Raw genomic sequence first — 27,964 nt, forward strand, 5'->3', positions numbered from 1 at the left:
TGTGCCTTCCGGCTTGTGTTTCACTATCATATTGAAGAAATCTGCTGAGTTTAGTGTCAGTGCCTGAGGTTTTTTTTATTACAATTAATTCAAGTTTTTGATTAAAAATATTAACTTTAAAAAAAAGTGTCTACACTATTTGTAATTCACTTTTTTCACACATCTACATACTGTATTTGTAAAATGAGACACCTCTAGAAGAGGGTGAAGACTTTGAATATCTCCCGTGACAGAGCCAGGATGGACTGGGTCGTGCTTCACTGAGCAAAAGAAATTCAGCATAAGAACAAAGGAGGAAGTTATGGACCAGGTGGTAGCTCGGATTCACAAGAAGCTATTGTCAACTCTTTCATTCCTTAACTCAATGATTCCCAACCGTGGTCCTGAATTTCCAACATCTTAATCAAAGGTAAATTGATTTCATCCCTCCCTCCATTTTCTAATCTGCTTTATCCAGTACAGGGTCACGGGAGACCTGGAGCCTATCCCAGAAAGCAACAGGCGCAAGGCAGGGTACACCCTGGATGGGACGCCAGTTCATCATAGGACACACACAGACACACTCTCACACCAGGGCCAGTTTTACAGAAGCTAATCAACCTACCAGCATGTCTTTACAACAGACAGAAACCAGAGCACCTGAACACTGGGAGAACATACAAACTCCACACAGATGGCTGCCCAGGAATTGAATCTAGGACCCCAGTGCTGCGAGACAGCAGTGCTAACGATGGCACCACTGTGCCTGGTTACCTGTCACCTGGGTTAATACATTTATTTTAAGCTTCGCTTACTGTACGTGTAATTAACGCAGAATCAATGGTGATTTAGCTTCAATTCTCTTTAAAAAGAAAGACATCAATCACAGCGCAGTATGCTTCCCGATTTCTATTTTTTTACTCCAATTTACAGCAGCTGCCGTTCCTGTTCGATTTACCCTCTTATTTTAACCCTAAACATATATTTAATTTCAACGAAAACATTTTTTCGCTCTGCGAAATGTGTCCTGTTTCAGAACTGAAATTATATTTGGCATATAGTATTATGTATATAACAATGTTTAACGTTGTAGTCAATAGTCAAGACTGCAAATGCCTCACGGCGGTGTCTAAAATACGTTCGTCATTTTTTACATCTCTACTTCCTTTTGTATTTTACAAGATCGCTGGCTGCTTACAAATACTCAGGAGAAGGTGAAAGCATAATAAAAGTGTAAAACAGAAGAAATAGGATAAATCTTATTAGGATAAAGCCGGATGGAAGTCTCATAAAGAAGACAATTTACTGTATTTTTCCGGACGTACTGTCCAAGGACGAGAGATGGGAAAATCGGTATGGGTTTTGTTTTTGAGTGAGAGGAGAGTATGCTATGTAAGATATCTAGTTTTCAGCGTGGGCTGTGAAATGAAGGAAATATTTAGATAAATTCATGAATCAAGAAAACTTTTAAACTTTTGGGTGGCGTTGTAGTTTCCCCTAAAGGTACAGCACGTTATTTTATTTTCGCTATACTTGAAACGCCAACAAAGATCAGATTTGCCAAAATATGTTAAACGTGACATGGTATATCCAGATTGAGCGCGGTTTATCATTATACGATGTACTATTTTTAAAATGTTATTTTGTGTACAGTTTAAGTTATGTGAAGGCACTGACCGCTCCCTTTTGAAAAAGAAAGTAGATGAATCAGTGTGGGGGCAAATGACTTATGTATTAAAATGATATATACTTATATAATATTATTAATTTCACGTATGAAAAATCTTCATTTGGAGTCATTACAAATCGCACCACCGATTTTACCCGCGTTACTCGAGCTTTACCTACAGTAGCTCTGATAAAAAATGAAGGCGTCGATGTTTTGCCGTAGTAAGCACATGCTGGACTTTCTAGAAAGGACTTCAGGAGAAGAATGATAAAACAGAATCATTTGTGCTTTAGCTTCACTTCACTTAAAAAGAAAGACAACAATCTTTCTTCGAACTAACGCGTTCATGTCACAAAGAACCGAAAATAACTATTTTATTAAAATAATATTGGTTTGTGTAACAAGTAGCATAAAAGTGGAAAAGATTAGATTTCCATGGGGTGGGGGGAATCGAAGAAAACATATTAGAAATAATGAAAATAGTCGGATTAAAAAAATAACTTCAAGAACTGCAATATTTGTTTTACATCTGTAATATTAGAGAAGCTGATATTGATTTATTTATATTCAAAATATTTATCTTTAAGCAAGAATTTGTATAAACATGTTATATGAACTCGAAACCTGAAGATAACATTTGCACTGTTTAATAATAAGAATACATGAAGCACAAAAAACGAAAGGAGTCTGTTCTGTATTTTCTGCTCATATGATTATTAGCAGCTAATGGCATTTCTGTCAAATCATGTTATCAATGATTAGCAAATTCTGTACCTGAGTCACAGGTAATGTAACGACAGTGGTTTAAAAAAATGGTACTGTAACAATATAGTTAATCATATTTTGTGATGTTCGTGTTAATGAGATGGAAAAAGTCATTTGAAGAATTATTATTATTATTATTATGAGTAATAGGATTCTACATTCATTCATTCATTCATTTCCTAATCACTTGAAGTCTCTCTAAGCAAAGGGAGCAAGGCAGGGTACACCCTGGATGGGATGCCAGTCCATCACAGGGCAGACACACTCACACCACATTAACCTGTCAGTATATACTGTGGACTGTGGGAGGGAACCCACACAAACACAGGGAGAACATACAAACTCCACACACACAGCACCCCAAGTCTGCAATTGATCCCAGGGCCCCAGCAATGCTGACCCCTGCGCCACCGGGCTGCCCATTATTAAAATAACAAACTGCTGTGGCTGTGAACCCTCTCTGGCTGTGCAGGGGAAATGAGGGAGAGGTCAGCGTGGGAGGACCAGACGGGGGTGCAGATCAGAACAGTTGAAATCAGGGTGATAAACACAGTAATGCTCAGCACACTGCCAGCTCAGGCCAGGACGGAAGTCCTGTAGGAGGGAGTGAAGAGAATTTACACCTCAACGTACTGTACCGCAATCTTCCGATAAAGTCTTTCAACCCAGGGCAGAAAGACTGTACATACACTCGTGCTACGTGAGAACTGGTCAGCAAATAGTCAACTGATCCTCATTGGAAGGGGCATAGCCTCTGAATGGGTGGATATAAGCAGGGGATCTGCAGGAGTCCGTTATAAGGATGTTACTCGGTCTTTTCTTCTGATTTAAATTCTGTCACAGTTAGTGAACTAGGTGAATTTGCAGAAGATAAAAAATGGGGAGAGGCAAACAGAAACAAGCATCACGGGAGATACAAAGAGACTTGGAAAACATCATGGACTGGGCTGACATTTGGCAATTTAAATTCAACACTGATAAGTGTTAAATGACTTTGTGGAAGTTCAAGCAGGGAGCTGCGTCAGCATGTGTAGGCAGCAAAGGAACAAGTTCAGGCGTATTCCAGGCTGAAAAGAGAAGAATAGAAACACGATGTTTTGGTTGTGGAGCCATCTTCAGGTGTGTGACTTTGACTTTGTGACTTTGTATGCCGGTATTAAAAAGATATACTGTACATATTGCATGAGCATGGAAGCTACACATGGGAAGAATGTGAATGTTTATGTAGTTTCCTGAAAGGCCTTGTGACAGTGTACCTCCTCTCTGTTATGAGATTCAAGGCCTTTCCTGTGTCCTTCCTATAATTTTGTATGCGTGTATGAGATACGTATGACATATGGGTGCTACCTTTTCCTTTTTCCACAAATCATTGCCATGTTCCCTTTATCCTTGAAGTTTTGTGTCGTGCCGGAGACAAAGGTTTTGTCTCCCAGTTGAGTCCAGGTGGAGAATCTAAGATGGCTGCCAGTAACCTAATAACCTGTCAGAGTTTAAGGACACTGAAATTGCCACATCAGCAGTGATGAAATGGCTGCTGACCATAAGCTGAAAGGGTACTGCTAGGACATATATAATTAATAGTTCATTTGCATTGTCAAAAATGATGCTAAATATTAATTGCTTCGGCACCTTGCTATATTTGGATGGTTTGTTTGGCTGCTATTGCACAAAGGGGCAACTTTCTTTTAAGGGAGAGTGGCCTTCTGGGAGAGGAGGTTATATAAGAGGCCGGGAAACATTCGTAAGTTCCCTGGAAGGAAGGCGGACTCCTGCCAGCTTTTCATGTTCTCATGTCCAATGGAAAATTGCGTACTGGCTTACCAGACTTTTGGTGTTTCTTGACTACTTTGTATTGCACAGCTCTCATTACATCTGTGGGTTTTCTTGTGCTCCTTAGGTGCTGCAGAATCCAGCCAGCCTCCCCTGCTGAGGTGAAGGTTTGGGCAACGGTGTCGAGGAATACTATCCAGTCGGCAGGGTAAGAACATCAGAAGCTGAAACTGAGTGCTTGGACCTGTTTACTGTTTTTTTTTCCGTATCTGCGTATGCAAGCCAATTTTTTTAGTAATATTCCCCGTTCAGGGCCCTGGGTTCAATTCCAAATATGTGTGTGGAGTTTGTATGTTCTCCCAATGATCATGTGGGTTTCCTCTGGGTGCTCCGATTTCATCCCACAGTCCAAAGACATGCTGGTGGGTTAATTTGCTTCTGGGAAAACTGGCTCTGGTGTGAGCGTGCGCATGTGTGTTTCTGTGTGCATGCCTTTGAGATGGACTGGCATCTCACCCAGGGTGTGACCCATCTTGCGCCCGTTGCCTGTCTGAATAGGCTCTGGATGCCCTGCAACTCTGTTGATAGTTAAAAATGGACGGAAAATTCATATTGTTCATTTGCAGGAGGCCCACATGCATGAAGCAGAGATCTTGTATCAGTAGTTCAGGCGGGTAGCTGTGTCAGCATGCGTAGGCTGCACAGGAACAAGTAAAGGTTTATTCCATGCTGAAAAGAGAAGAAAAGAGACACAACAATTCAGCTATGCAGCCTTCTTCAGGTGTGTCATACCTGAAGAAGGTTCTCTTTTCAGCATGGAAAAAACCTTTACTTGTTCCTTGACAGCCTACGCATGCTTACACAGCTACCCACCTGAACTACTTCAACCCACTTCTGCTGCGACCCACTATGCCTTCTGCTAAATCTTTCTCTAGATCTCTTCCTCATTCCTCCTCCTCCTCCCTGGGCTATTCGTCCCCTTCTCTCACCAAACCAGCTCCCACACTGACAGGCTGAAGGAACTGATTCTCTTCAGTCTGAAGGGAGTGCCATACACTGAGAGGCTGGAGGAACTGAGTCTCTTCAGTCTGAAGGGAGTGCCATACACTGAGAGGCTGGAGGAACTGAGTCTCTTCAGTCTGAAGGGAGTGTCCCACACTGACAGGTTGAAGGAACTGAGTCTCTTTAGTCTGAAGGGAGTGTCCTACACTGACAGGCTGAAGGAACTGAGTCTGTTTAGTCTGAAGGGAGTGTCCCGCACTGTCAGGCTGAAGGAACTGAGTCTCTTTAGTCTGAAGGGAGTGTCCCGCACTGTCAGGCTGAAGGAACTGAGTCTCTTTAGTCTGAAGGGGGTGTCCTACACTGATAGGCTGAAGGAACTGAAACATTTTAGTCTTGAACAGAGATAATTGAGTTTCAAGTATATAAGTATTCAAAATCCTCAAAGTCACTGACAAAGTCAACCCAGTGGATTTCTTCAGAATGAACACTGAAACACAAACCAGAGGGCAAGAGTGGAAACAATATGGAAGTGCTTAAAAATGAGAGAGGAGTCTCTTCTTTACACAAAAGGTTGTGGGAGTGTGGAGCAAGCTACCCAGCCATGTTCTTGAAGCCTGTGCTGTGGTTTCTTTCAAGAAACAGGATGAGATCCTGGGATCAATTAGTTACTAAGTACCAAATGTGTTAGATGGGCCACATGGTTCCTCTTGTTTGTCACCTTTATTTTCTAAATCTGGAAAAAGCTGTTTTGGTAGCTTAACTCATTTCACACATGTGTTAGTATTTAAAGAAGTAATAGAAAGATCTGTTTACAAATCAATTTTCGAGAGATGAAGTGATTTACACTTGATTTACTTTCTTGTCCGTTATTGCTGTGTACTTTATTATTCAGTCTCACTTCTTCCTAGACAACTTCTATCTGGAGTCATATTAGTATGCAATATTAGCCTGTCAGTGTGGGACACTCCCTTCAGACTAAAGAGACTCAGTTCCTTCAGCCTGTCAGTGTGGGACACTCCCTTCAGACTAAAGAGACTCACTTCCTTCAGCCTGTCAGTGTGGGACACTCCCTTCAGACTAAAGAGAATCAGTTCCTTCAGCCTGTCAGTGTGGGACACTCCCTTCAGACTAAAGAGACTCACTTCCTTCAGCCTGTCAGTGTGGGACACTCCCTTCAGACTAAAGAGACTCACTTCCTTCAGCCTGTCAGTGTGGGACACTCCCTTCAGACTAAAGAGAATCAGTTCCTTCAACCTGTCAGTGTGGGACACTCCTATCAACCCTGGAATGTATCTGGTTGCTCTTCTCTGTACAGATTCCAGTTCAGATCTGTTCTATAGAGTGGTGACCGTTATTATTATTATTATTATTTTGTCTTTAGATGTTTTCGGGACAATGCTAGCCTGGATCTTGCTGAGCTTCATTTTTTCAGGTAAATATTGTCAAACCCTGAAATGAAATTAAAGTTACTGTTCGCCACAGTTTGGCTCACAAAGTATACTTTGGAATCTGGATAACTGGAATGTGATTTGTTTAATATTAGCATTGAGTGTTAATGCTAACAGAGGTGTGCTATAGTGTGGTGGGTAAGTCTCTGGCTGGGTTGTGGGTTCGAGTCCCAGCTGAAGACACTGCAGGTGTACCTTGAGTGAGATACTTTACCCCACTTGCTCCAGTCCACCCAGCTGTATAAATAGGGCCCAACATCGCTACAATGGACCAGTATCCCATCCAGGGGGGAGCAGTCACATGGTCTCTTATCGCCATGGGAACCAGAGTCAACTGAGCTGAGGTGGCTCAGATATTGAAATTGGATATTAATATAGCTTTGCTTTTCACTCTTACATGTTTCTGTCACTTGTTTCAAATCAAATGGGAATCCAGGGCTTGTTATTTTGTTTCTTCTCCAGACAGTAGGATATGCTAGTAATGCCGTCGGTTTTTGCTAGTTAGGCATCAGTTTAGTACAACAGTGGATGTCAGTTCTTAAAAGTTGAAGTGCTGGTGAACCTGGTGTCCACACTGTCTAATCACTTGGCGGAATTCACAATTTTGCAGTGGTGTAAAAAGACATAAGGCTTTCATTCCCAATGTCTTAAAATATCCAATGTTTTAGTAGAGTAATTCAGGCTGAGTTATCAGTCTTACACATACAGTATGCAGTATGGAATGTATATATGTTCAGTAGGAATAACAACACCCAGGAATTAAGTGTACTGAAAGGATTAGGGAGTGTTTGGAGTGCCTGGCTAAGTGCTAACCTCCTGACACCCCTGCAGAGTGAGGAGTGCCCAAGGGGCACTTACAAATGGAGATGAGCTGGATGTAAAGATGTGGATGGGATGCGAGGGACAGAAGGGGATCATGTATAGTGTTTATGGTGTTGTAGGAGAGGAAATGACGTTAAGAGTGTTGCTAATTACTGACAGCTGAGTCTGATTGAACTTTGTTGTTGTCATCCCTTCCAAAGGTTCATTACACACTCCATACAATGTTTAATTCTCTTGCGAGAAGGATCTGTCCATCTTGTCTCGCAGTCTCCGTTTTGTGTTTAGCCTCCTCGGAGCCATATGACACAACAACGGCCGTGAAATTTGGAGAGTCAGCCACCCTGTTATGTGATGCAGAACACCCCTCGCATGATGTATATAGTTTATGGAAATATCGTGGCGAGGAGGTTTTTACGTTCTATAATGGAAGTGTCATCAAGAATAAAAGAAACCTGACCTTTGGAGAAGAACATCTTAGGAAAGGAAACTTTTCCGTGACCATCGAGTCAGTCCAGTTTTCTGATGAAGGCAACTATGAATGCTCCATACAAAGAACAGAAGCAGAGAACATGAAGAAATGTGCAAGTATCAGACTGACTGTCCAAGGTAGGCACAGAGTAACCTAATCTCTGTATTTGTACATGGCAGTGATGAGGCTGTAAGGTATCAGGAGTCTCAGGTGGACACAGAACTCATACTGAGCACTTTGCTCTATTAACTTGAATACAGAAGTGAGGAGATCCAAGTAAGACACATCAGTCCATAAGCATCACTCTACAGTCAACAAGGGCCACAGACTTGCCTGGGATTTCTTTCGTCCTCAACTTTGTGTGAACATGACAGCAATAGGATATTCATACATTTTCATAATATTATTGCTAATAACCTTGTGAATTTGTTATGCTTATACAGTAAGTGATAGGTTCCTTCTGAAACTATATATTGTAGCGTGTTCAATTACTAGCTCATGCTGTCCCTAGAAGAGTTTTTGTAAGAGCGAATGAAAATGTGCAGACTAATAGTATTAGTGTTAATGCTTTATCTCAATATAAAAAAGCTTTACTCCACAAAGATGATTTGTTTTATGACTCCGTTCCACTGCTTGAAGTGAATGTCCTCAAAAACAGCAGACTGCAAACTTCTATATTGAAGGGGAACTGCAATGCTGTTTTTATACATTGGGGTTAGAAAGAATCAGTATTAATGATTTTCAAACCACAATAAAAGTTAAATGTACACAGTAATGTGTAAAACCTCCAATTTACATCACAAAATAGACAAAACCTCCAGGTAAGCACAGCGCCTTATGTGTGATACAATACGTCGGGTGAGGTTTAGTGGCTCTATGACATTGTAAACAAGCAGGCCTGTGAATACATCTCTTTTAATCCAATAGAAATACTGTGAAATAACGTTGCTGTACTTATGAGCTCGTACATTGCATTACATTAGTCATTACGGTGTCTAGCGAGCAGGAAGGGCCGCGTCACGTCGTAATTCATGGGAACTCTCGCTCGCACAACTACATAGTACTTTGCGACAAAATGGTGACTATGCAGTACATTCACAAAGTTCACAATTTTGTGCTTAATTCAGAATTTGTTTATTTTGTTACTGAGATTTAATAACCGGTCTGAGAAACTGGAACTGCAGTTCCCCTTTAAGTAATGTTAGCAAGTTGCTCAATGCATTTTAATTTTAAAATAATTAAACCTCATATACTAATTATTAAACATATCCTAATTAATCCTTTTAACTCAATTTCAGGTCGATCTGAACACCATAAGATACCAAGCGGAGGCGACTTGACTGTGAATCTGTTCACAGGAGACGACGTCAAAGTGTTTTTCAGCCACAATCTCATATGTAATGTGACAAACCGGATGAATCTGTGCACTAACCCATATAATACGCGTTTCACCATGATGGATAAGACCTTGACACTACACAAAGTCAAGCCAAACGACCAAGGGAACTACACAGTGAAGTGCTCTGACAGTCAGAAGGCAATCAACACTGTGTCACTCACTGTGGAAGGTAAGATCCCCCTGTATTTCAAAAAACCTTGTATTGTTGGTGTGATAACACTGTGGGTCGTGGGTCAGTTCTTTCACAGATCAGATATTGCTCATAAAATGCCATTGTAACATAAAAATGTCCATTTATTTGTATCTCATGAGTAGGATCTCTGGCCATTTCTTCAAACAAATTTGAGATCTAAGAGAGACCTAATAATTAGAAAATTATGTCTACTTATATTGAAATTTAAATGTATATATACACTCCTAAGAACTCAACATTTGTCTGTATGAATTCTTTGTCCCTGTATGCACTTTACCTTTCCCTTTTCCTTCTTTCATTGTCAGGTAAGTGTAATCATTTTCATTAAGGCTTCCTGATAACTGATCTTGTAGTACCAGCAAAGGGATGAAGTAACTGAGGGGTCTTCTTGGGATTTTATCCCAGAATGCTCCAGCAAACTCAATTTTAAGCAGCTTTGCCCTGAACCTTGTCAGTGAAATACTCCTCATTTAGAGGGAACAAAATGTCTTTGGCTTATCAATGAAGGAAATAAACATTAAATCATTTGGCAAGATATTTCATGCCATCTTAATCATTATATAATCATTCATACTTATTTTGAACATGCATGAGGTGGGGTAATTAAGAAAAATACATAAAGGGATTTAGACTGATATTGTGCAATATCTTAAGTTGAAAACTGTTGAACTAATAAGTATTTTATTTTTTTTATTCATATTTCAAAAATTAACAAACACAGTAAGACTGACTGGGATCAGTCTTAGGTTTATCTCTTTACTCCCCCTTCATTGGTCCTTTTAATTTGTGTGAAATGATCAAATGTTGCAAAAAATGTGTGGTATTTATGTTATATAATATGGGTTTTGTGATCCCACACATATGACCCACAGTGTTGCAAAGCTCACTTTTCTCTCAAACACTTGAGGTCCTGCAGTTGTAACTGATTTGATCTACTGGCAGGTGACGGTCAGCCTTCAGATAATAAAGCTCAGGAGACAAAAAGTAACCAAGGTAAGTAGCATGTAAACAAATATATGCCATACATCAACACTATATTTTTTTTAAAAGTTGCTCAATATGAGACTGACTGACTTTGTAAAAAAATGTATTTTTTCTTTCAGAAAGAAATAGCCGATCTCGAGAATTTTCATGCATCATCATTGGAATCTCTTTCTTATTGTTGGTAATTGCCTTGCTCTGTCTCTGGTTAATAAGAAGAGAGCATCTCTTTTCTGGGGAGGTGATGCCGGAAACCATAACATTATCAGCTATCCCCCAATAGTACATGCATTGTACTATTTCTACCGTTCTCCCAGGAAATTCGTCACCTTGATGAGCTCAATTACTTACCTGGACCTGGTAAACCTGTAAACCGCTCATCTATAAACAATTAAAATAGTTGCATAGTCTTTCTTTCTGATCTACCTGAGTTCAGCCATTTTGTTTTTTTGCTCTTCTTTGAAAACTTTTTTAACTTCAACTAGCTGTTGTATTTTCTTTTTCCGTGAGATGCTTGTGTGCAACTACATTTTAAACATTGTACATGTGAAATAATGAGCCCCGACTAGCTCCGTTGGTAGAGCATGAGACTCATAATCTCAGGGTAGAGGGTTCGTGTCCCACATCGGGTGCCAGGTCCTCCATGTTGGAAGTTGGGCACAAGGCTAACAACCTTTTCCTGTAAAAAACGAATGTAATGGAAACAGCAACACGATGTTGGTGCTCCTACATGCCGTAAGGCATCATGGGCAAACATCCACATGTGAAACATTTCACACGTACAACAATCTGTGAAATCTGAAATATTCTGACCAATAATAGCACTTCGCAAGATTCACAACCTGTAACATCATAATACATCAGGTTTCTGAAGGTACAGACTGTCATAGGCTGTCATATAGACTATTCAATGTACAGTAGTAAAGCACAGTGAAATCATAGAAAACTACAGGAAATCAATGATCAAACCATTTGATCAAAGCTGAGGAGGACAGACTGTTTGCTTTTGTTTTGAAAGGTCCTTGGTCTTCATGGTTGAATGTCTGTTTGAAATTCACCTTGACCACTCGATGGAGGGAACTTACAAAGATACTGAAGGGGTATTTACTCTGAAATCATGTGGACCACTACTAGGACAGAGGCCATTCAATCGTTTTCAAAAAGACTACTTCTGAAACAACCTGATAAAAAAAGGCAAACTAAGTATGATGCTAGTCAGAAGTGTAGAATTTAAATCGAGGGATGTAATTGTAAAATTGTATAATGCACTCTTTAGGCTGTATTTAGAATAATGTGTACCGTTTGATTGTCGTGTTAGAGAAGAGGTATTACTGCTCTGGAATTAGGCCAGAGAAAAGCTGTGAGCAGAGAAGACTACAATGGGACTTGATGCAAAAATTCTAACTCCTGAAAGGCCTCACAAAGTGTCCCAATGCCTATCTGTTTCCTGGACAATCTGCAAAGTAAGGTTCGAGCACACAACACCAAGCTAAAGGAATGTCTTCGATTTATTAGTGAATTTGCCAACTAAAGTATCTACTCAGAATCCTTGAATCATGCTTATGGGTCCTGGTAGATTTACTTCGTTTTTTTACAATATACAAATGGGAAAAGTAACCCCTTCAGCAATAACTCATCATCTGCTTTTAGAAGCAATAGAGGCGCTTTGGCGGCCTCTAGTGGCAGAGTGGTGTTATTACAATCCCTCGAAAGTCCCGCCTGCCACAACAGTGAACGCTTTTAATATTACTTTTATGGCTTCATGCTGATCTTATTCTATACAAACTGAAACAGTACTACTTTAAGCCTGAGGCTGTGAGAGTAATATCATTCCTAACTGGTATAAGAGCATCTCTGAATGCAGATTTGATTAAGAAATGCCTCTGGACTGACATGACTGCAGATAGCAGGCAGTGCCACCCTGTCACATCATTAAAAGGGTTACTTGTAATGCCCAGCAAAAACTAGGAAGTAGATCAAAGTAGCAATTGAAACAAATAAAATAATGTAAACAGACTTCTAGCCTCTCATCTCACCCAGAGTTAACAGTCTGTTTCGAATACCACTGCTACTAATAATACAGCAAACTCCTGCTATAGCAAACTGTTAGAGCTACTGCTATTGCTTCTAATACTACAGCAAACTGTCAGAGCTACTGCTTCTAATACTACAGCAAACTGTCAGAGCTATTGCTTCTAATACTACAGCAAACTGTCAGAGCTACTGCTTCTAATACTACAGCAAACTGTTAGAGCTACTGCTTCTAATACTACAGGAAACTGTCCAAGCTACTGCTTCTAATACTACAGGAAACTGTCAGAGCTACTGCTTCTAATACTACAGCAAACTGTCAGAGCTACTGCTTCTAATACTACAGCAAACTGTTAGAGCTATTGCTTCTAATACTACAGCAAACTGTCAGAGCTACTGCTTCTAATACTACAGCAAACTGTCAGAGCTACTGCTTCTAATACTACAGCAAACTGTTAGAGCTACTGCTTCTAATACTACAGGAAACTGTCCGAGCTACTGCTTCTAATACTACAGGAAACTGTCCGAGCTACTGCTTCTAATACTACAGCAAACTGTCCGAGCTACTGCTTCTAATACTACAGCAAACTGTCAGAGCTACTGCTTCTAATACTACAGCAAACTGTTAGAGCTACTGCTTCTAATACTACAGGAAACTGTTAGAGCTACTGCTTCTAATACTACAGGAACCTGTTAGAGCTACTGCTTCTAATACTACAGCAAACTGTCAGAGCTACTGCTATTGCTTCTAATACTACAGCAAACTGTCAGAGCTACTGCTTCTAATACTACAGCAAACTGTCAGAGCTACTGCTTCTAATACTACAGGAAACTGTCCGAGCTACTGCTTCTAATACTACAGCAAACTGTCAGAGCTACTGCTTCTAATACTACAGCAAACTGTCAGAGCTACTGCTTCTAATACTACAGCAAACTGTCAGAGCTACTGCTTCTAATACTACAGCAAACTGTTAGAGCTACTGCTTCTAATACTACAGCAAACTGTTAGAGCTACTGCTTCTAATACTACAGGAAACTGTTAGAGCTACTGCTTCTAATACTACAGGAAACTGTCAGTGCTACTGCTTCTAATACTACAGCAAACTGTCAGAGCTACTGCTTCTAATACTACAGCAAACTGTCAGAGCTACTGCTTCTAATACTACAGGAAACTGTTAGAGCTACTGCTATTGCTTCTAATACTACAGCAAACTGTCAGAGCTACTGCTTCTAATACTACAGCAAACTGTCAGAGCTACTGCTTCTAATACTACAGCAAACTGCTGCTAGATCAGGGGATTCAGAGAGGGAGATATGATGTGGGCAGGTGGAGAAAATGAAGCTCCTAGTCGAAACCAAAAAAAGGGGTATGGCTGGCCGGCCAGCCCGGTAAAGACAATTCAGAAAAAAAACTAATAATGTAAAGAAATCGAAGGAAAAAAATGAAACCAGAGAGGATTCCGCTTGCAGAAACAATAAGGGGAAACAGACAGAAACAGACAGAAGTTTGAATTACTGGCAGAAAGCAAACTTTACATATTAGCCATATAGGGTGAATCTCCTATTTGCTTCAATTTAAGTAATACTGTATGTAACAGGGCGGTGCGGTGGCTCTGTGGCTAAGGATCTGCGCCTGTGGCTGGAAGGGTGCCAGTGTGACTCCACATCCGCAACGTTGTGTTTTCTCTCTTCTCTTTTCAGCATGGAATAAACCTATTACTTGTTCCTCTGTTGGGAATAGATGCTTTTGTCTAAATAAAGCCTCTTGGCACAATATCTTTGCTGTGCATTGCGATTTTCATGTGCTTGTGCCTCAGGAGTCATCTGTTTAGAGGGAGGCCTTGTTAAAACAAGACCATGTTCCATTCTGTTACAATATCCACGTGCAGGTTTTTAATAATAATATTAATAATAATTCCTTACACTTATATAGCGTTTTTCTGGACACTCCACTCAAAGCGCTTTACAGGTAATGGGGACTCTCCTCCACCACCACCAATGTGCAGCATCCACCTGGATGATACGACGGCAGCCATAGTGCGCCAGAACGCAACTTACAGTATTGTAAAACTCCATTTTATAATAAATTGCACTTGCTTACTTAAATGATACCTATTCTTTCAGTGTTTTGTCATTATCGGCACTCGCTGCCTCAGGAGTCAGTGGGCAGTCTGATGTGCAGAGCTGAGGAGACAGTAACACGAGGTCTTTGTTCCAATCCAGGGTCCGGAAAAACGGATAGATTTTCTCCCCCTCTCTCAGGTCCATGGCGGCGAAGGTGTAGATATGAGCTCTGGACTCCACGTTGTAAAAGGAGACCTGCCTCTCTTCCATGTCTACACAGACCCCCAGAGTTTTGGGCAGCAGCCGGAGGGGGAGGGGGGTTTGAGGGGCAGTCAGAGCACAGAAAGAAGAAGAATCCGTTTCCAGACCCCAATAGCCCTCCTGGGGAGTGAAGCTGAACATCCCTTTCCTCTCGGCAGATTCTCGGCTGACTCCTATGGTCCACATGCTGTTGCTCTCCACCTCCCAGTAGTGCCTCCCTGAGGTGAAGCCCTGCCTGCTCACAGCACAGTCCCAGTAATCAAACCTGTGTGGACTGTCGGGGACACTGTGCCACCCGCCCACTCTCATTTTCATCCCGTCTTCAGACAGGGTCAGCTCGCCGTGCGCTGTGTCGGGGTCCAGAGTCACAGCAGCTGTGGGGAGCAAAACCAGGAAACATCGGACGCTAAACACCAGCACTCAAGAGCCGTTCATCCAGCCAGCCTTCCCTCCATCCACCATTAACATCCTTAACTTAGACATTCAACTGGTCAGTGATTGTTTGCCAGAAGTCTTCTCTGGCTTCGGCAGTGATTAGAGTATAGCTCCTTACTATTACAAAAGATCTTCCTAATTTTCATGATCGTTGGGTTAAGAGGCGGGTTCTTTGGCACAGGTGAAGGATTTGATACTCAACCCACCTTGTGTACTAAAGCAGGGCGTAAAGGCACAGTTAGTCAGATTATTTAAACCTTTGTTGCTTGAATCGGATAACTTAAACCTGAGTTAACCTGAGCTCAGTTGTTGGGTTAATTCTCTCCAGATAACTTGAGAAAATCCTGAATTAGTTAAACCTGCTTTGTGAAAAAGCCCAGAGTAGTTAAAGATGCAGAACTGTGCATTAAGGGTTAAGCTGAGCTCAACACATCAGTCTCTGAGTTATGTAAGTGATAATTTGTAAATATTGCAGTTTCTCCTCCAGGATTGCTAGGCCAGACAAATCAAAACATGGAATCCACAACAAAGTCAGGTGGAACTCCAAGAAGTTCATCATGATGAAAAGAATTTCACTTGTCTTAACCTGGCTAATCTCGTAAAAGCTTAAGCTGTTTAACTGAAAAGCACCTATGCATTTATGCACAACTGAAATGAGAGGATTGAACTCAATAAATGACATTGTTTAACATGGCTAAACATGGATGTAAAAGAATACCCAATGACATGAGCTGAGATTCTATACTCCCGTCTCATATTCATTTGTGGATCTGAACTACAGATTTCATTAGAACACTGCTCTTGCACAGCAATGCCCTCTATAATCCCAGAACCCCCAGCTTTGAAAAAATGCCCCCGTGTGCCACAATTGACCAGCAATGACTGTCTTCATCATCATCATCATCGAGGGAGGAAACAGTCCTACCTGCTGCACTGCACAGCCACTGCCACTCTGGAACAGAGAGAAGGACCGTGTAAACTCACAGCACTCAGTGCTTCTCAATAAGATGGCAAATATTAGTCTTTATCAGTGGCTGCGTTTTCCACACAGTTTACTTACCTGATGTAAGAGTATGTCTAACTGCATCTGTAAAATTGAAAGTAAAGCATCATTACCTGAGCTTTTTAAAAACTACTTAGCAGTTACAAACTAACAGGTCATCGTAGCACACAATTTTCCGTTCTATTCCTATATTTTCCAACTTCAGCTTTCTTCACTAAATTATAAATTTTTTTTCAAACCTTTCTCTCTGTACTGCTTTGTCTCCCTGCCTCTCTGCCTCCTGTAATACTCATTACTTTAATACTGTAAACCAAAGTCCACTCATTGGAACTGATTCCTGCAGTTTTGAAGGATGAACTCTGTATAAAAACTAGTGCCCATACTGTACAAATCAATGTAAAAGACCTCTGTTAAATAATTGACTTCAAACTCAATATTTTGTTTGTCCCCGAACCTATTTTTCCCCACTTTAGAGTGGATTTTTTGCATATTTACTTCAGAACTCCAATGAAATGACAACATTACTATGTGTTGGAACAAATATTCACAATGCTTTAAACCTAGTAACAATAACGATAAGAACAGACAGGTGTATTTGTGAATCTAGCAAGCAAACGATTCAATATTCAATGATTTTTTAAAATGCCCATTATTTGCCTGGCACAGACAAAACGATGGACTGCTGTTTAACCAACTAGTCCCTCCTGGGTATGGCTTGTTTGATCTTCGGCGTCTCTCAGGCAGAGGCGGGGGCATCATTATTATTTACAAACTTTTTTACAATTTAAGTCCTATTACTATACCTCCCCCCTCTTCTTTTGAGTCCCTTGTTATAAATGTCTCTATCCCCCAATCAACTATCATTGCCATAGTTTATAGACCACCCAAACCCAGCGAAGCCTTTTTAGGTGGGTTTGCGGATTTACTCTCATTTTTATGCCTTATGTTAAAAAGGATCCTTATTCTAGCGGTCTTTAATATACACCACCCACTTGATTCCACTTGATCAGCTTTTAAGATCACATGACCTCAGCTATCATTCCTATGCTGATGATACTCAAATATACATCCATACTAAACCTGACACTGACGTGGCGTCTCTATTCTATCCAATTGCATCACTGACATAAAAACTTTGATGACTCAAAATTTCCTTCATCTTAACTGTGACAACACTGAAGTAATTCTTATTGGCACCTCCCATCAACTTCGTAAAGCCAGTCCTGTAACCCTATCTGTAGATGGTTCTGTACTTGAGCTTCAGTCTAAATTAGAAAACCTTGGGGTGATATTCGATTCTGGTTTAACATTCGACCCACATGTGCAGCATATTGTCAAAACATCTTTTTTTCACCTCAGAAATATCACTAACTGTGGCTGAAAAGCTGATCAACACATTTGTGTTCTCTCAAATTGACTACTGTAATGCTCTGCTCACTGGGGCATCTAAATCTACATTGAACAAACTCCAATATGTCCAAAATTCGGCAGCCAGAATCCTGACCAGGTCTAGTGCAAGTGCTCACATTACTCCTATCCTGGAGTCCTTGCACTGGCTTCCTGTCAAATTCCGTGCGGACTTTAAAATCCTCATGCTCACCTATGAGGCTCTGCATGGCTGGGCACCTCAGTACCTGTCTGAACTTTTATCGCCCTGCTCCCCATCTCACAACCTTCGCTCTTCTAATTCTGGTCTCCTAACTGTCCCCCAAGCCCGTCTACATTGTATGGGTGACAGGGCCTTCTCCTGTTATGCCCCCAAGTTCTGGAACTCTATGCCCAAGGATATCAGAGTCACCTTCTCTAAACTCCTTCAAATCCAGACTTCTTCTTTAGAAGAGCCTTTACTTAACTGGTTCCATTCTTTACCCCTCTGCTTCTACTTTACTTATTGTAGTACCACCATCCCCAGTCTCCTCTGTGTATTGTAATTGTGTTTTATCTTGTGTATTCTTTTTATTTATTGTTGTTGTTGTCATTCTGTAAAGCACTTTGAGAAGCCACCTTTAAAGGCGCTATATAAAATAAAGTTTATTATTATTAATAAAATCATTAAAAAAACACTTACCCTGTTCTTTCTGAAGTATAAAAATGGCCGCATGCATGGCTGCAATAACCAAACGTGTTAGAAAACCCTTCACACTTAAACAAGAGTAAAATTAACAAATGAGTATAAACAACACCACAGAATGAGCTTTAGAAAATGCACAGTTTTTAATGCAACCATAAATAAAGACATTCAAAATCTAAAAAGGAAAATGGAGGCTGTGGTGTTACTCTCTTGTTTTTAAAAATAATTGCTTTAACATACTGTATGCTGAACACGGCCGGTAAAAGATGCTCAATGAACACAGCTGGGTACCAGACATGCATTCACGTGATGACAAAACACTCAGTTGTGTGAAGCCACAGACATGTTCTGGAGTACAGAGATACTGAAACAACCCACTGAAAATACCGTTTATCTTTCAGTCTGTTGAGAGGGTCTTTGTGAACTTTGTACACAGTTTTTCTGCTGGCGCTGCAGTATTTTACAGATGGTTTGCACTGGAATGGAAGAATGCTGGACACAAGGACTTCTATGAAATTCTATAGTCTGTTATATACAGTAGGAATGCTATGGCTACGAAACTAAGTAACCAATGGTGTTAAAAGACATTATATTTGGCAAATAGGGAAGAGGAAGATATGCGTGATGCTGGAATGCTGCCAATCTGCACAGGGAAGCATGATAGATAAAAATAAAAAATGACTCTTTTAAGGGGAAGCGGAACAATTTCTCCAACAAGTCCCAGCTGAATGCTGTATTTATCACCCTGCTTACATTTCATATATCGTATGACTGCTGGTCACTACAGGACAGATCATGAAAGATCAGAACTGTATCAACAGGAAAAAGTCATCAGTAATGCATGAAAAGAGTTTGATCTAATACAGGGTCATGGGCAAGCCACACCCTATCCTGCTAGCAAAGGGCACAAGGCAGGGTACACCCTGGACAGGACTTCAGTCCATCACAGAGCACACAGACACTCACACCAGGGCCAATTTTCCCAGAAGCCAATTAACCCACCAGTCTTTGGCTGTGGGAGGAAACCAGAGCACCCAGAGGAAACCCACATGAACACAGGGAGAACATGCAAACTCCACACAGCAATACTAACCACTGCGCGAATAGGCTGCCCCAGTGTGATATTATAACACACAACATTAACACACAGTTTTTGAAAATAAAACATTAAGTTTAGTTCCCAGTTTTACAGACCAACAGGAAGATTAGGATACAAATGTTTTACAAGACTTTGTTATAACATACAGTAGGTGGGTATTGTGTTTTTAAAAAATTTCAAGGTCTTCTTTTCTTGTATTTCTTATGATTGTAAATTTGGTTAATTTTGAAAATAGTGTCAAAGCTGAAAGAGTGGTTAAGTAAAATGAAAAGGAAAACGAGTTATTTTTATTTTCCAGCACAATTATGGTGATTAATTTAAATAAAAAACGTGATCGACAGATAGCATAATGAACATGCAAACTCCACACAGACAGCACCCCAGGCCTATAATTGAATGCAGGTCAGCAATACTGACCACTGTATCACTAGGTCATCATGTTAAATTTTATGTTAAGACTAAATATGTTGTGTTGCAAAATACATTATATGACCCTAGAAAGAAGTCAACTTAAACATGTTATTTCAGCATTCCCCATTCTCCAACTACAACATCTTTCAACTGCAGGCAGCCTTTTTCTCCATTTCTCAAAAAGTGAATCTACATCTATATTTTTAGTCATCTACAGTTTTTTGAGTAACACCTTACACATGGACCTGTAATTTCACTGTTTGTTTTACACAGACTTTCTAAATGAGCTCAAAAACGTATTTAAGGTTTGAACAGAAGCCTGGAATAATTTCCATGAATATGTCTGATATCTGACATTCAAAATTCAGAGACAACCTCAGAATTTTATTATTGACTGACTTACCATTTCTTTCACAAATTTTCTCCAGCTCTGAAAGAAAAAATAGCCATGTATCAGTACACATTTTAGTTTTCTATTTACATTTTTTTTCTCAAAAAACGAACCATATCTCCTGTCACATTCCATCCATCCATTTTCACTTCTAAAAGTGAATTCTGTATGCCCTGCAGATGTGGAGGGGAGGCCTTGCTACCTGTAAAGTGCTTCAAGTGGAGTGCCCAGAAAAGTGCTACTGTATATAAGCGTGAGCAATTATTAATAGTGGTATCACAGTGGTGTGTGGTTTTAATACTTATATTATTCAGCATAGTAACATGCCAATGATTAGAGAATCATGTAAAAGAAATTCATATGGTTTCATGTGACATGAGATGGGACTCAGGAGGGAAATTAGAATAAACTCCTCAATAGCCCCCAGTTTTATTTCTCAATCACACTTTAGCTTCTGCCCAGAGTAGATACTTATCTCCTCAGCGCACAATGAGTAGTTTCACTCACAGGCCTGTCTGGAGCTCCTAGCCTCCATACGCCTCTCTCACCCAGAGCCCAGAGGCCTCACAAGCCCTCAGCTTTGATTTGCTGTCTGGGGGACGAGGGAGCCTCAGGGAGAGACTGGGGGTTTTTGTGAAAAGTCTGAGGGAGAGACTGCAGTTTAAAATGTGTTTTGTTTTGAGGCTGGTAAGCACTTAGATGCCCGGTGGGCTGGTTAGGAAGCTGTAGAGGTCAGTCAGGAGTTTTAAAAGGAGCTTAGGGCTTTTGTTTTGTTTGCGTTTCCCTGCACTGTAAATAAAGAGCACGGGTTTCACAAGGTTTTGTACCTCACTGCTGTGTTCGTGTGTCTGTTTTCCTGGGCCTGCCTATTTGTACTCTATCCTTACACCTACTTTTATCTTAACTTACGAATCTTTAAAGATACTGTCATTTTAATCAACATTTTCAACATACTCATCTTAATCAGACACTTGCTGATTTGATCTTCCCCTGAGGAGAGGATGAGTTGTGCTTGATTGTTAATGCAGTTATTGAACAGATGCAAAGATAAAATATCATAAAAAGGTCTCAGCGCTGATGCTCACCTCCATGTACACGAAACGCCAAGTACAACACTTTTTCCAAACTTGCTCAAGTTGTGTCCCCAACATCTTAACGACATTAGTTCAGATATATAATGGTGAAGAATAGTGACAACAGTCTATGTCAAAAGTCACCATGTGGATTTGCCTGACGGAAACCAAATCGTAGCAGCTGCATGGCTGAGGACTGCTTCTTCACTAATGGAGGCAAAGAGTTTCCTTGAACCCTGAACATCACAGTATTCAACTGCTACAGTGAGAGGGCAGGAGACCCAAGTCACACCGACAAGTGAAGTCTCTTGAGCTTCCGGTTCTAAGGCAAAGCCATTTTCATATATTATTAGTATGCAGGGTGCTTAGTATGTACTCTGAACTGTTCTGATCACAGAGTAGCACAATTCTAAACCATGATGTACTCTGTTAATACTAGACAAGATTGGACCCGCAGGATTGGGTGGTATGGCCATATACATGGACATAAATGGTTCACATACTGTTCATCCTTCTCCACTGGATCACCAGAAGGGGGAGTGCTGCCACAGCAAGAACCAGCATTATGAACAGAGTCACCGCCCATCCTGAGACTGCAGGGAAAAAATCTTCTGGAAAATCACAGAGAAAGAAACCTCCCGTCATTGGATTTCCTGATCTGTAATCCGGCTCATTACAAATCAAGGAGAGACAGGATAACTTACAAATAAGTTCACATTGCACGTTTTAAACATTGAACATTGGTTCTACCATAATTTTATTTAGAGGGCTAAACAAGCAAAGCACTCCAGGGTTTTAGGGTTTTGACAGTTCCTGACTTGCAGTGGTATAGTTGGGCTTTTCAGTAAAGAGTGCTGAAGGATGCATTCAGGGGAATCAGCTTTGCGATGCCTTAATTAAGTCAGATTGGCATCGGGATTTGGCCTGCTGTCCATACTGTATGTCTCCCAAGGACAGGATTATCTCCCTTCTTCCTCTTGGCCCAACTAATGCAAACACACTGGACTTTGACATCAATGTGCATTTCACTGTACTTAGACAAAAATAATAAACTTCATATTTAGAATGATAAGTCCAATCAAAGCATTTAGAATGTATTGTGCGAGGGATGTCATGAGTACCTACTGATACCATGCAATTGTTTGGCTTATTATCTTGCAATGTTAACGGTTTTCCTCAGATGGGCTTATCCTTAGTGTAAATTACGTTACCACCATATGTATGATTGATGAGCAAAGCATATATTGCCAATGAACTATTAATTAAAGAAAGCTGTCATTAACCATCTACCGTTTCATTTTCTGCTACTGATATTTCCCAGTCTGTGTGTGGAAAATTGAAGTCTCCCACAAAAACCACTTCTTCTTTTGCTTATATTCTTAATTTCACAAATTAATCTGTGATTTAAGTATATAAAATCCTATAATAAAAGGGTTGTATCTAGGGTCTGCGGAGGGGGCTAGTTCACCAGGAGATGAAACAACAACACAGGATCACAAATGGAAACTGAAATGAAATTGAGGAAAGAGAACAGAAAAACATTATACAAAGAGTTGTGAAAGTCTAAAGTAGGCTTCCCACCCATGATAATCTAGTAAACTACCAAACAAGCATGGTCCCTTCGTTTCAAGATATTTTGGACGACTATCACATTCCTTCCTCTACTTCCATATACATCTCGAGGATTCAGGGCTCCAACTTTAGATTGTAGTGCTACGAACAAAAATGTAAATTAATAACTGAGGGCTGTTTTTCAACTATAACATGGTATTCAAATACAACATGGATTCTGGTGTTTACAGTAAATGTACATTTTTTGTTCTTATGTAATAAACAAACTAGAAACCTATGATCAGATTGTAAAGTACATGCCATTGCCCAGAATTTCAGCTTGTTCAGTACTCACTGGATACATGGACCTGGGTCTCCCCGTCAGACTCGGGGGCTGTGCTTCTCAGCAGACAGGCGAAGACGCCGGACTGCGGTCTGACTGGGATGTGGCTGCTGACCCGGAGGAACCCCCGGCTGTCCCGCTCCACTGCGGTGCTGGACAGTGCCGTCACATCGTTTCCGTGCCCATCTGCCCAGGTCAGCGCGGGCGGAGGGTGCCAGTCCTCAGATCGGCACAGGAGGCGGGGCTGCTCTGCTTCGGTCCCATTCAGAGTCACTGTGGGCTGGGAGCCCAGAGCTGCAGGACACACACCGTTTTTTTAATCTGCCACTTATTGACACACATCTGGGTGCCAGCGGGTTGGATTTTAATTGTCATCAAGGCAATACTGACCTCTTACAACCAGTTCAGCCTGTCCTCTTCCATACCACAGTCCATCAGTGGCTAGGCAGTTATAGAGCCCATTGTCAGAGACCTGGAGGTTGTTCAGTTTAAGAGACAGATCCCCATCGTGCAGCCCAGCTCTATCAAGATAAGTGCGACTCCTGTAATCCCTATCCTGAACGTCAGTACGGTCTCTTCCATCCTCGTACAGGTGGACAGGAGTCTGGATGACCTGTCGGTACCACCTCACCTCCATGTCCACAGCACTGGCTCTGGGGTAGATGTGACAGGGCAGGGTGACGTCACCACCAGGAGAGGCAAGGAGGGGCTGTTTAGAGCCAATGACAACTCTCTTGACTGAAAGAAACAGAGCAGAGAATAGGAAACACTTCTTTGCTCAAAGAGGGGTGGGTGTCTGGTACAGGCCTCCCAGCTAGGTGCTTGAAGCCTAAACTCTGGACACTTTTAGGAAACAGTTGAATGAAATTTTAACTCTGATGTAACTGCTAAACTACCAATGTGCAAGACAGGCTAAATGGTTCCCTCTGACATACAGACTGTTCTCATCTTATACAGTAGCAATGTCTCTGCACAGAAAGAGCAAGGAGACAAATAATATATTTATTATACAACGAGACTAAATTAAAATTATTATTAGAAGTCATGTTTATCTCCGATATATTTTAACATCTGGCCATTTTGTCTCACGTAATTTTCCTGTTATATTTTTATTTTCCTGTATTTTTATCAGTATTACAGCTTTTTCTGTAAGATGCCACTCATTTACCTTTATATACTTGTATCTTATGCATCTGAAAAATTGTATTTTTTAGTTTTCGCTGACATTTGAGTTCTGCAACTCATAAAGATATTAAGCATTCGAGAATGTAATTACAAATATTCACTGTACAAAAGTGAGCACATCATTTGCAATTAGAATATGAGATCATTAGAAGGGAGTGAATACTGTCAAAAAAGGCACTGTGCACATGCAACAGAACACTCTGACATAGCAATGGTTTTATTTTCCATCAAATATTTCTTAAAATCTGAAAATGCCCAGAAAGGATTCAGTACAATGTTCTGTGCAAAGCTGGAGTTCAGGTTTGTAAATGGACATTTGCTTATGGGCATCAGGGATCAATAAACAATCATATCAATACACACATCCATTCTCTTTCTGCTTCATCCAATTCAGAGTCGCAGGGGAGCTGGAGCCTATTCAACTGTAGCAGCAAGTCACATTATTCACTCAGAATTAAGTATTAAGATTTCTAAAAATCGTTCTGTTGCTTGACGTGGTGGCTAGGAACTCTGTGTAAATGTAAAGGAATGTGGCTAAGAGGACCCTCCTATAAGAGACCTTGAAAATCTGTGTCCAATACTGAACCATCTAATGATATAAAGCACAGATAGGCTCCACTCAGTCTGTAGTCCGTCTCTCCCCAAGAAAATGGGCCAAAGGTCACTGTACATCACCCAGAGGAAGATCCACCAACGAGGGACCAGCAGGGTGGGTACCAGGACTATACATGATAGCATCCTGAGCCATCGCACCTAAAAGCTAACACCCACCTCAACTCACTGCTCATTGTCTCTCTCCATCTGAACTAGTGACCTGCCTTTTCCAACCACGTGACTGCAAGAAGTCCGAGTCAGGACTTAAACTGCTCTCCAAGATGCCGGGCTGAGACAGAGTCAGTAAAAAGCAGAATCCTAACCGAGACATTTTTTATGCACAAGAAGAAAATCTTGTGTTTGTGAACCCACTGTTATTTTCGCCTGATCAAAGAAATAAGGCAGCTGGACTCTTTTTTTGACAACATCCTGAATATCCAAGTATATTTAGCAAACGTTATAGCTGGAATGAGCCTAACTGTTTTTAAAAACCAAAATACAGTGACAGTGACTTCTAGCAGAGTGGTCCTCAGCAACACTAGTCTGTGTTCTCTCTTCTCTCTGCCTGGGACACTCCCAGCACAGAGCAAGCAGCTGCCAGGTCGGACCAGGGACCAGCCCAGCCAGCTCCACCTTCTCAGAGGGAAGTTCAAAGATCATGGCTTTCGGGTTGTGTCAATAAATTGTATACTGCGTGTGAGAGTGTCAATGATTAGATTTGATTCCTCACAGTTGTCAAGAACTCTCGCAATTTACTCTTCCAAGTTCTAATTGTCACGGTGAATTAAAACCCTCACATCCCTACACCAGCAAGCAACGAGCACAAGGCAAGATTCTCCCTGGACAGGAGGCCTGTCCATTGCAGAGCACACACACTCACACCAGGGCCTGTCTTCCCAGAAGCCAGTTAACCCACCAGCGTGTTTTTGGACTGCGGGAGGAAACCAGAGCAAACCCATGTGAATGTGAGAACATACACACTCCACACAGATAACACCCAAGGACTGGAATGAACCCAGGGCCCCAGGCCCCAGTAATCCTCACTACTGCACCACTATGCCAGCAATAATCACCAGCAGTTCTCTCACCTGTTTGTGTCAGAATGACTGGCAGGAAACTGAGGAAGAAAAGACACAGCCTCTTCAGGAATCTGCCCATGTCACTGTCAAAGACAACAAGCAATCACTGAAAATACCTTCACAATTCACAGGTGCAGAGCAGGTGTTCAGCCCTCCATTTAGGAATGAAGCGAACGTTAAAGTGTAGTCAGTTCATGTAAATGGCTTTCAGCTATTATTTTAAGAAGTTTGGCAGCACTACGCTCAGCCTTTGCAGTTCAGTCCACATTAGCTGCTGGCTGAGGTGCTGATCTTCCAGATGCAGCCAGATCGCTCCCTCTTGGACCCCCGTGGCTTCCTGCTGGACCCTGATAGCCTCGTGCTGGGTCGGGGACATCCAGGTGACCTGTTGTAGCACCTGCTCCACTCTCTCTATACAGTACCAGTGAATAAGGGAAGCGAAAGAAACTGCAAAAGTAACAAAAAATCAGCTTCCACTTTCTCAGCAGAGAAAGAAGATGCCTTTGTTTTTCTTGAGAATTAAAAAAAAAAACTCCTTTTTCTTTTTCCAGGATTCCCCCCCCCCCCCAGAAAAGAAAATAATCTTGCATTTGCACCAATCACCTCACAGGGGGGTTATGCACTGCAGTCCCGTTTTACACAGAAGAGATAAAAAAAGGACTCCATTTTTATAGTAGGCTATTTACAGTATACTACTCTTGTCCTGTGGTCCACTTCCACTTCCGGGGCACTCGGGACAAACAGTAGTTAGCAACTGCTCTTCAACCAGAGCTGGGAAGAATTACTAATTACCAACTAATTAACAGTGGAGCCGCTCATCGGCTGGAACTGGGACAAACCCGTTAGCAAACGTTTAGAGGAGAGACGGGTTCGGCCGTCTGGGCGACCTGACAGAGTTCATGCTTGGATTCAGCTCCTGAACCTCGTCTTAACCACGACGGACACTGGCTGAAACGTGTTGGTTTTTTTCTTTCGTCAGCACTTGTGCAACGACGGAGTCAGGGTTTTCCAGTGTTGCTCTGATGAATAATATCGGGGGGGGCGTTTTCTCTACAGTTCGTGTTAATAAAATGTTTTGCCGGGAGGCCTGGAGATATTAAACCAAATTAAATATTATTTTGTGTAGTACAAGACATTGTAAAACAAGTACATTTATACTAGATTTGCTTTTATTTTTAAACAAATGCACCTTTTTCAATCAAGAATTCTTCCACAGGTGTTTTTTACTTTATATTTCTCGGGAAGACGATGATTAGGTTATAAAGAATTATTTTATCTTTCTCACTGTACTGAACAAAACGTGTTTTATAGGGGTACCAATTCAGAACCTCCGTGGATATCGGTGTCCGTAACTGTTCGGGAACTCTGAGGGTCTATCGCAGCTCAAAGGAAGGACATGAGGAAGAGTTTACCTGGGCTCTGGAGGCAGGAATGCTTATATCCTCTGGGTCTTCTTAATCTTCAAGGCAAACGGCCCCCCAGGTGTCCAAAACTATGCGCAATCGGTTTCGAAACGCAACATAAATGTATTGTTGTGTCCTTAGTGAACGTGTTGTAGTTCTTATATTTAGTTTCAGACCTAAGCTGGTTTCTGATTTAAACCTACTTGAAAATTTAAACTGTTTCCATACGGCACGAATTTGCTACCGTTTCCAAGGTCTCCTGCCACTCTGAAGTGAAGAACTATTAGCCGATTTCCCCGTTCTGAGTTCAAACCACCCTTTGCGTCTCCCGGCGTCTCAGGCTCGCTGCTCGCTGCAGCCCGCAGCGTCTTTCACTTCCTTCTGCATGAACACCCAGCTCGTGATCGCGCTTGCTGTCCGCACCTGGTGCTGGGGAGTGTGGAGCTATGGGTGTGTCCGTGAGGAGACTTGAG

General features: G+C 41.3%; 1 protein-coding gene and 1 long non-coding RNA gene across 2 annotated transcripts; one reads left to right on the forward strand and one right to left on the reverse strand.

The window, feature by feature from the left end:
- The first annotated feature begins 1,161 nt into the window (after nt 1-1,161).
- Nucleotides 1,162-10,916, forward strand: LOC148841345 (uncharacterized). Its single transcript, XR_016090882.1, has 7 exons — nt 1,162-1,332; nt 4,311-4,391; nt 6,567-6,617; nt 7,656-8,061; nt 9,223-9,492; nt 10,459-10,509; nt 10,620-10,916. It is a non-coding gene; the product is annotated as an uncharacterized LOC148841345 (long non-coding RNA).
- LOC148841346 (butyrophilin subfamily 2 member A1-like) lies at nt 8,824-27,808 on the reverse strand. The gene is made up of 10 exons (XM_088912168.1): nt 27,501-27,808; nt 26,098-26,171; nt 23,621-23,968; nt 23,243-23,524; nt 21,840-21,947; nt 20,276-20,302; nt 18,360-18,398; nt 16,349-16,375; nt 16,214-16,240; nt 8,824-15,227 (listed from the first exon to the last, which is right to left on the reverse strand). Exons 2-10 carry the CDS (start codon nt 26,165-26,167, stop codon nt 14,641-14,643), a joined length of 1,515 nt encoding a protein of 504 aa, XP_088768294.1. The 5' UTR covers nt 26,168-26,171; nt 27,501-27,808; the 3' UTR covers nt 8,824-14,640.
- Between the last annotated feature and the right edge of the window lie 156 nt (nt 27,809-27,964).

This window comes from Atractosteus spatula, chromosome 1 (genome assembly GCF_055471065.1).
Source record: "Atractosteus spatula isolate fAtrSpa1 chromosome 1, fAtrSpa1.hap1, whole genome shotgun sequence".
NCBI classification, from domain to species: domain Eukaryota; kingdom Metazoa; phylum Chordata; class Actinopteri; order Semionotiformes; family Lepisosteidae; genus Atractosteus; species Atractosteus spatula.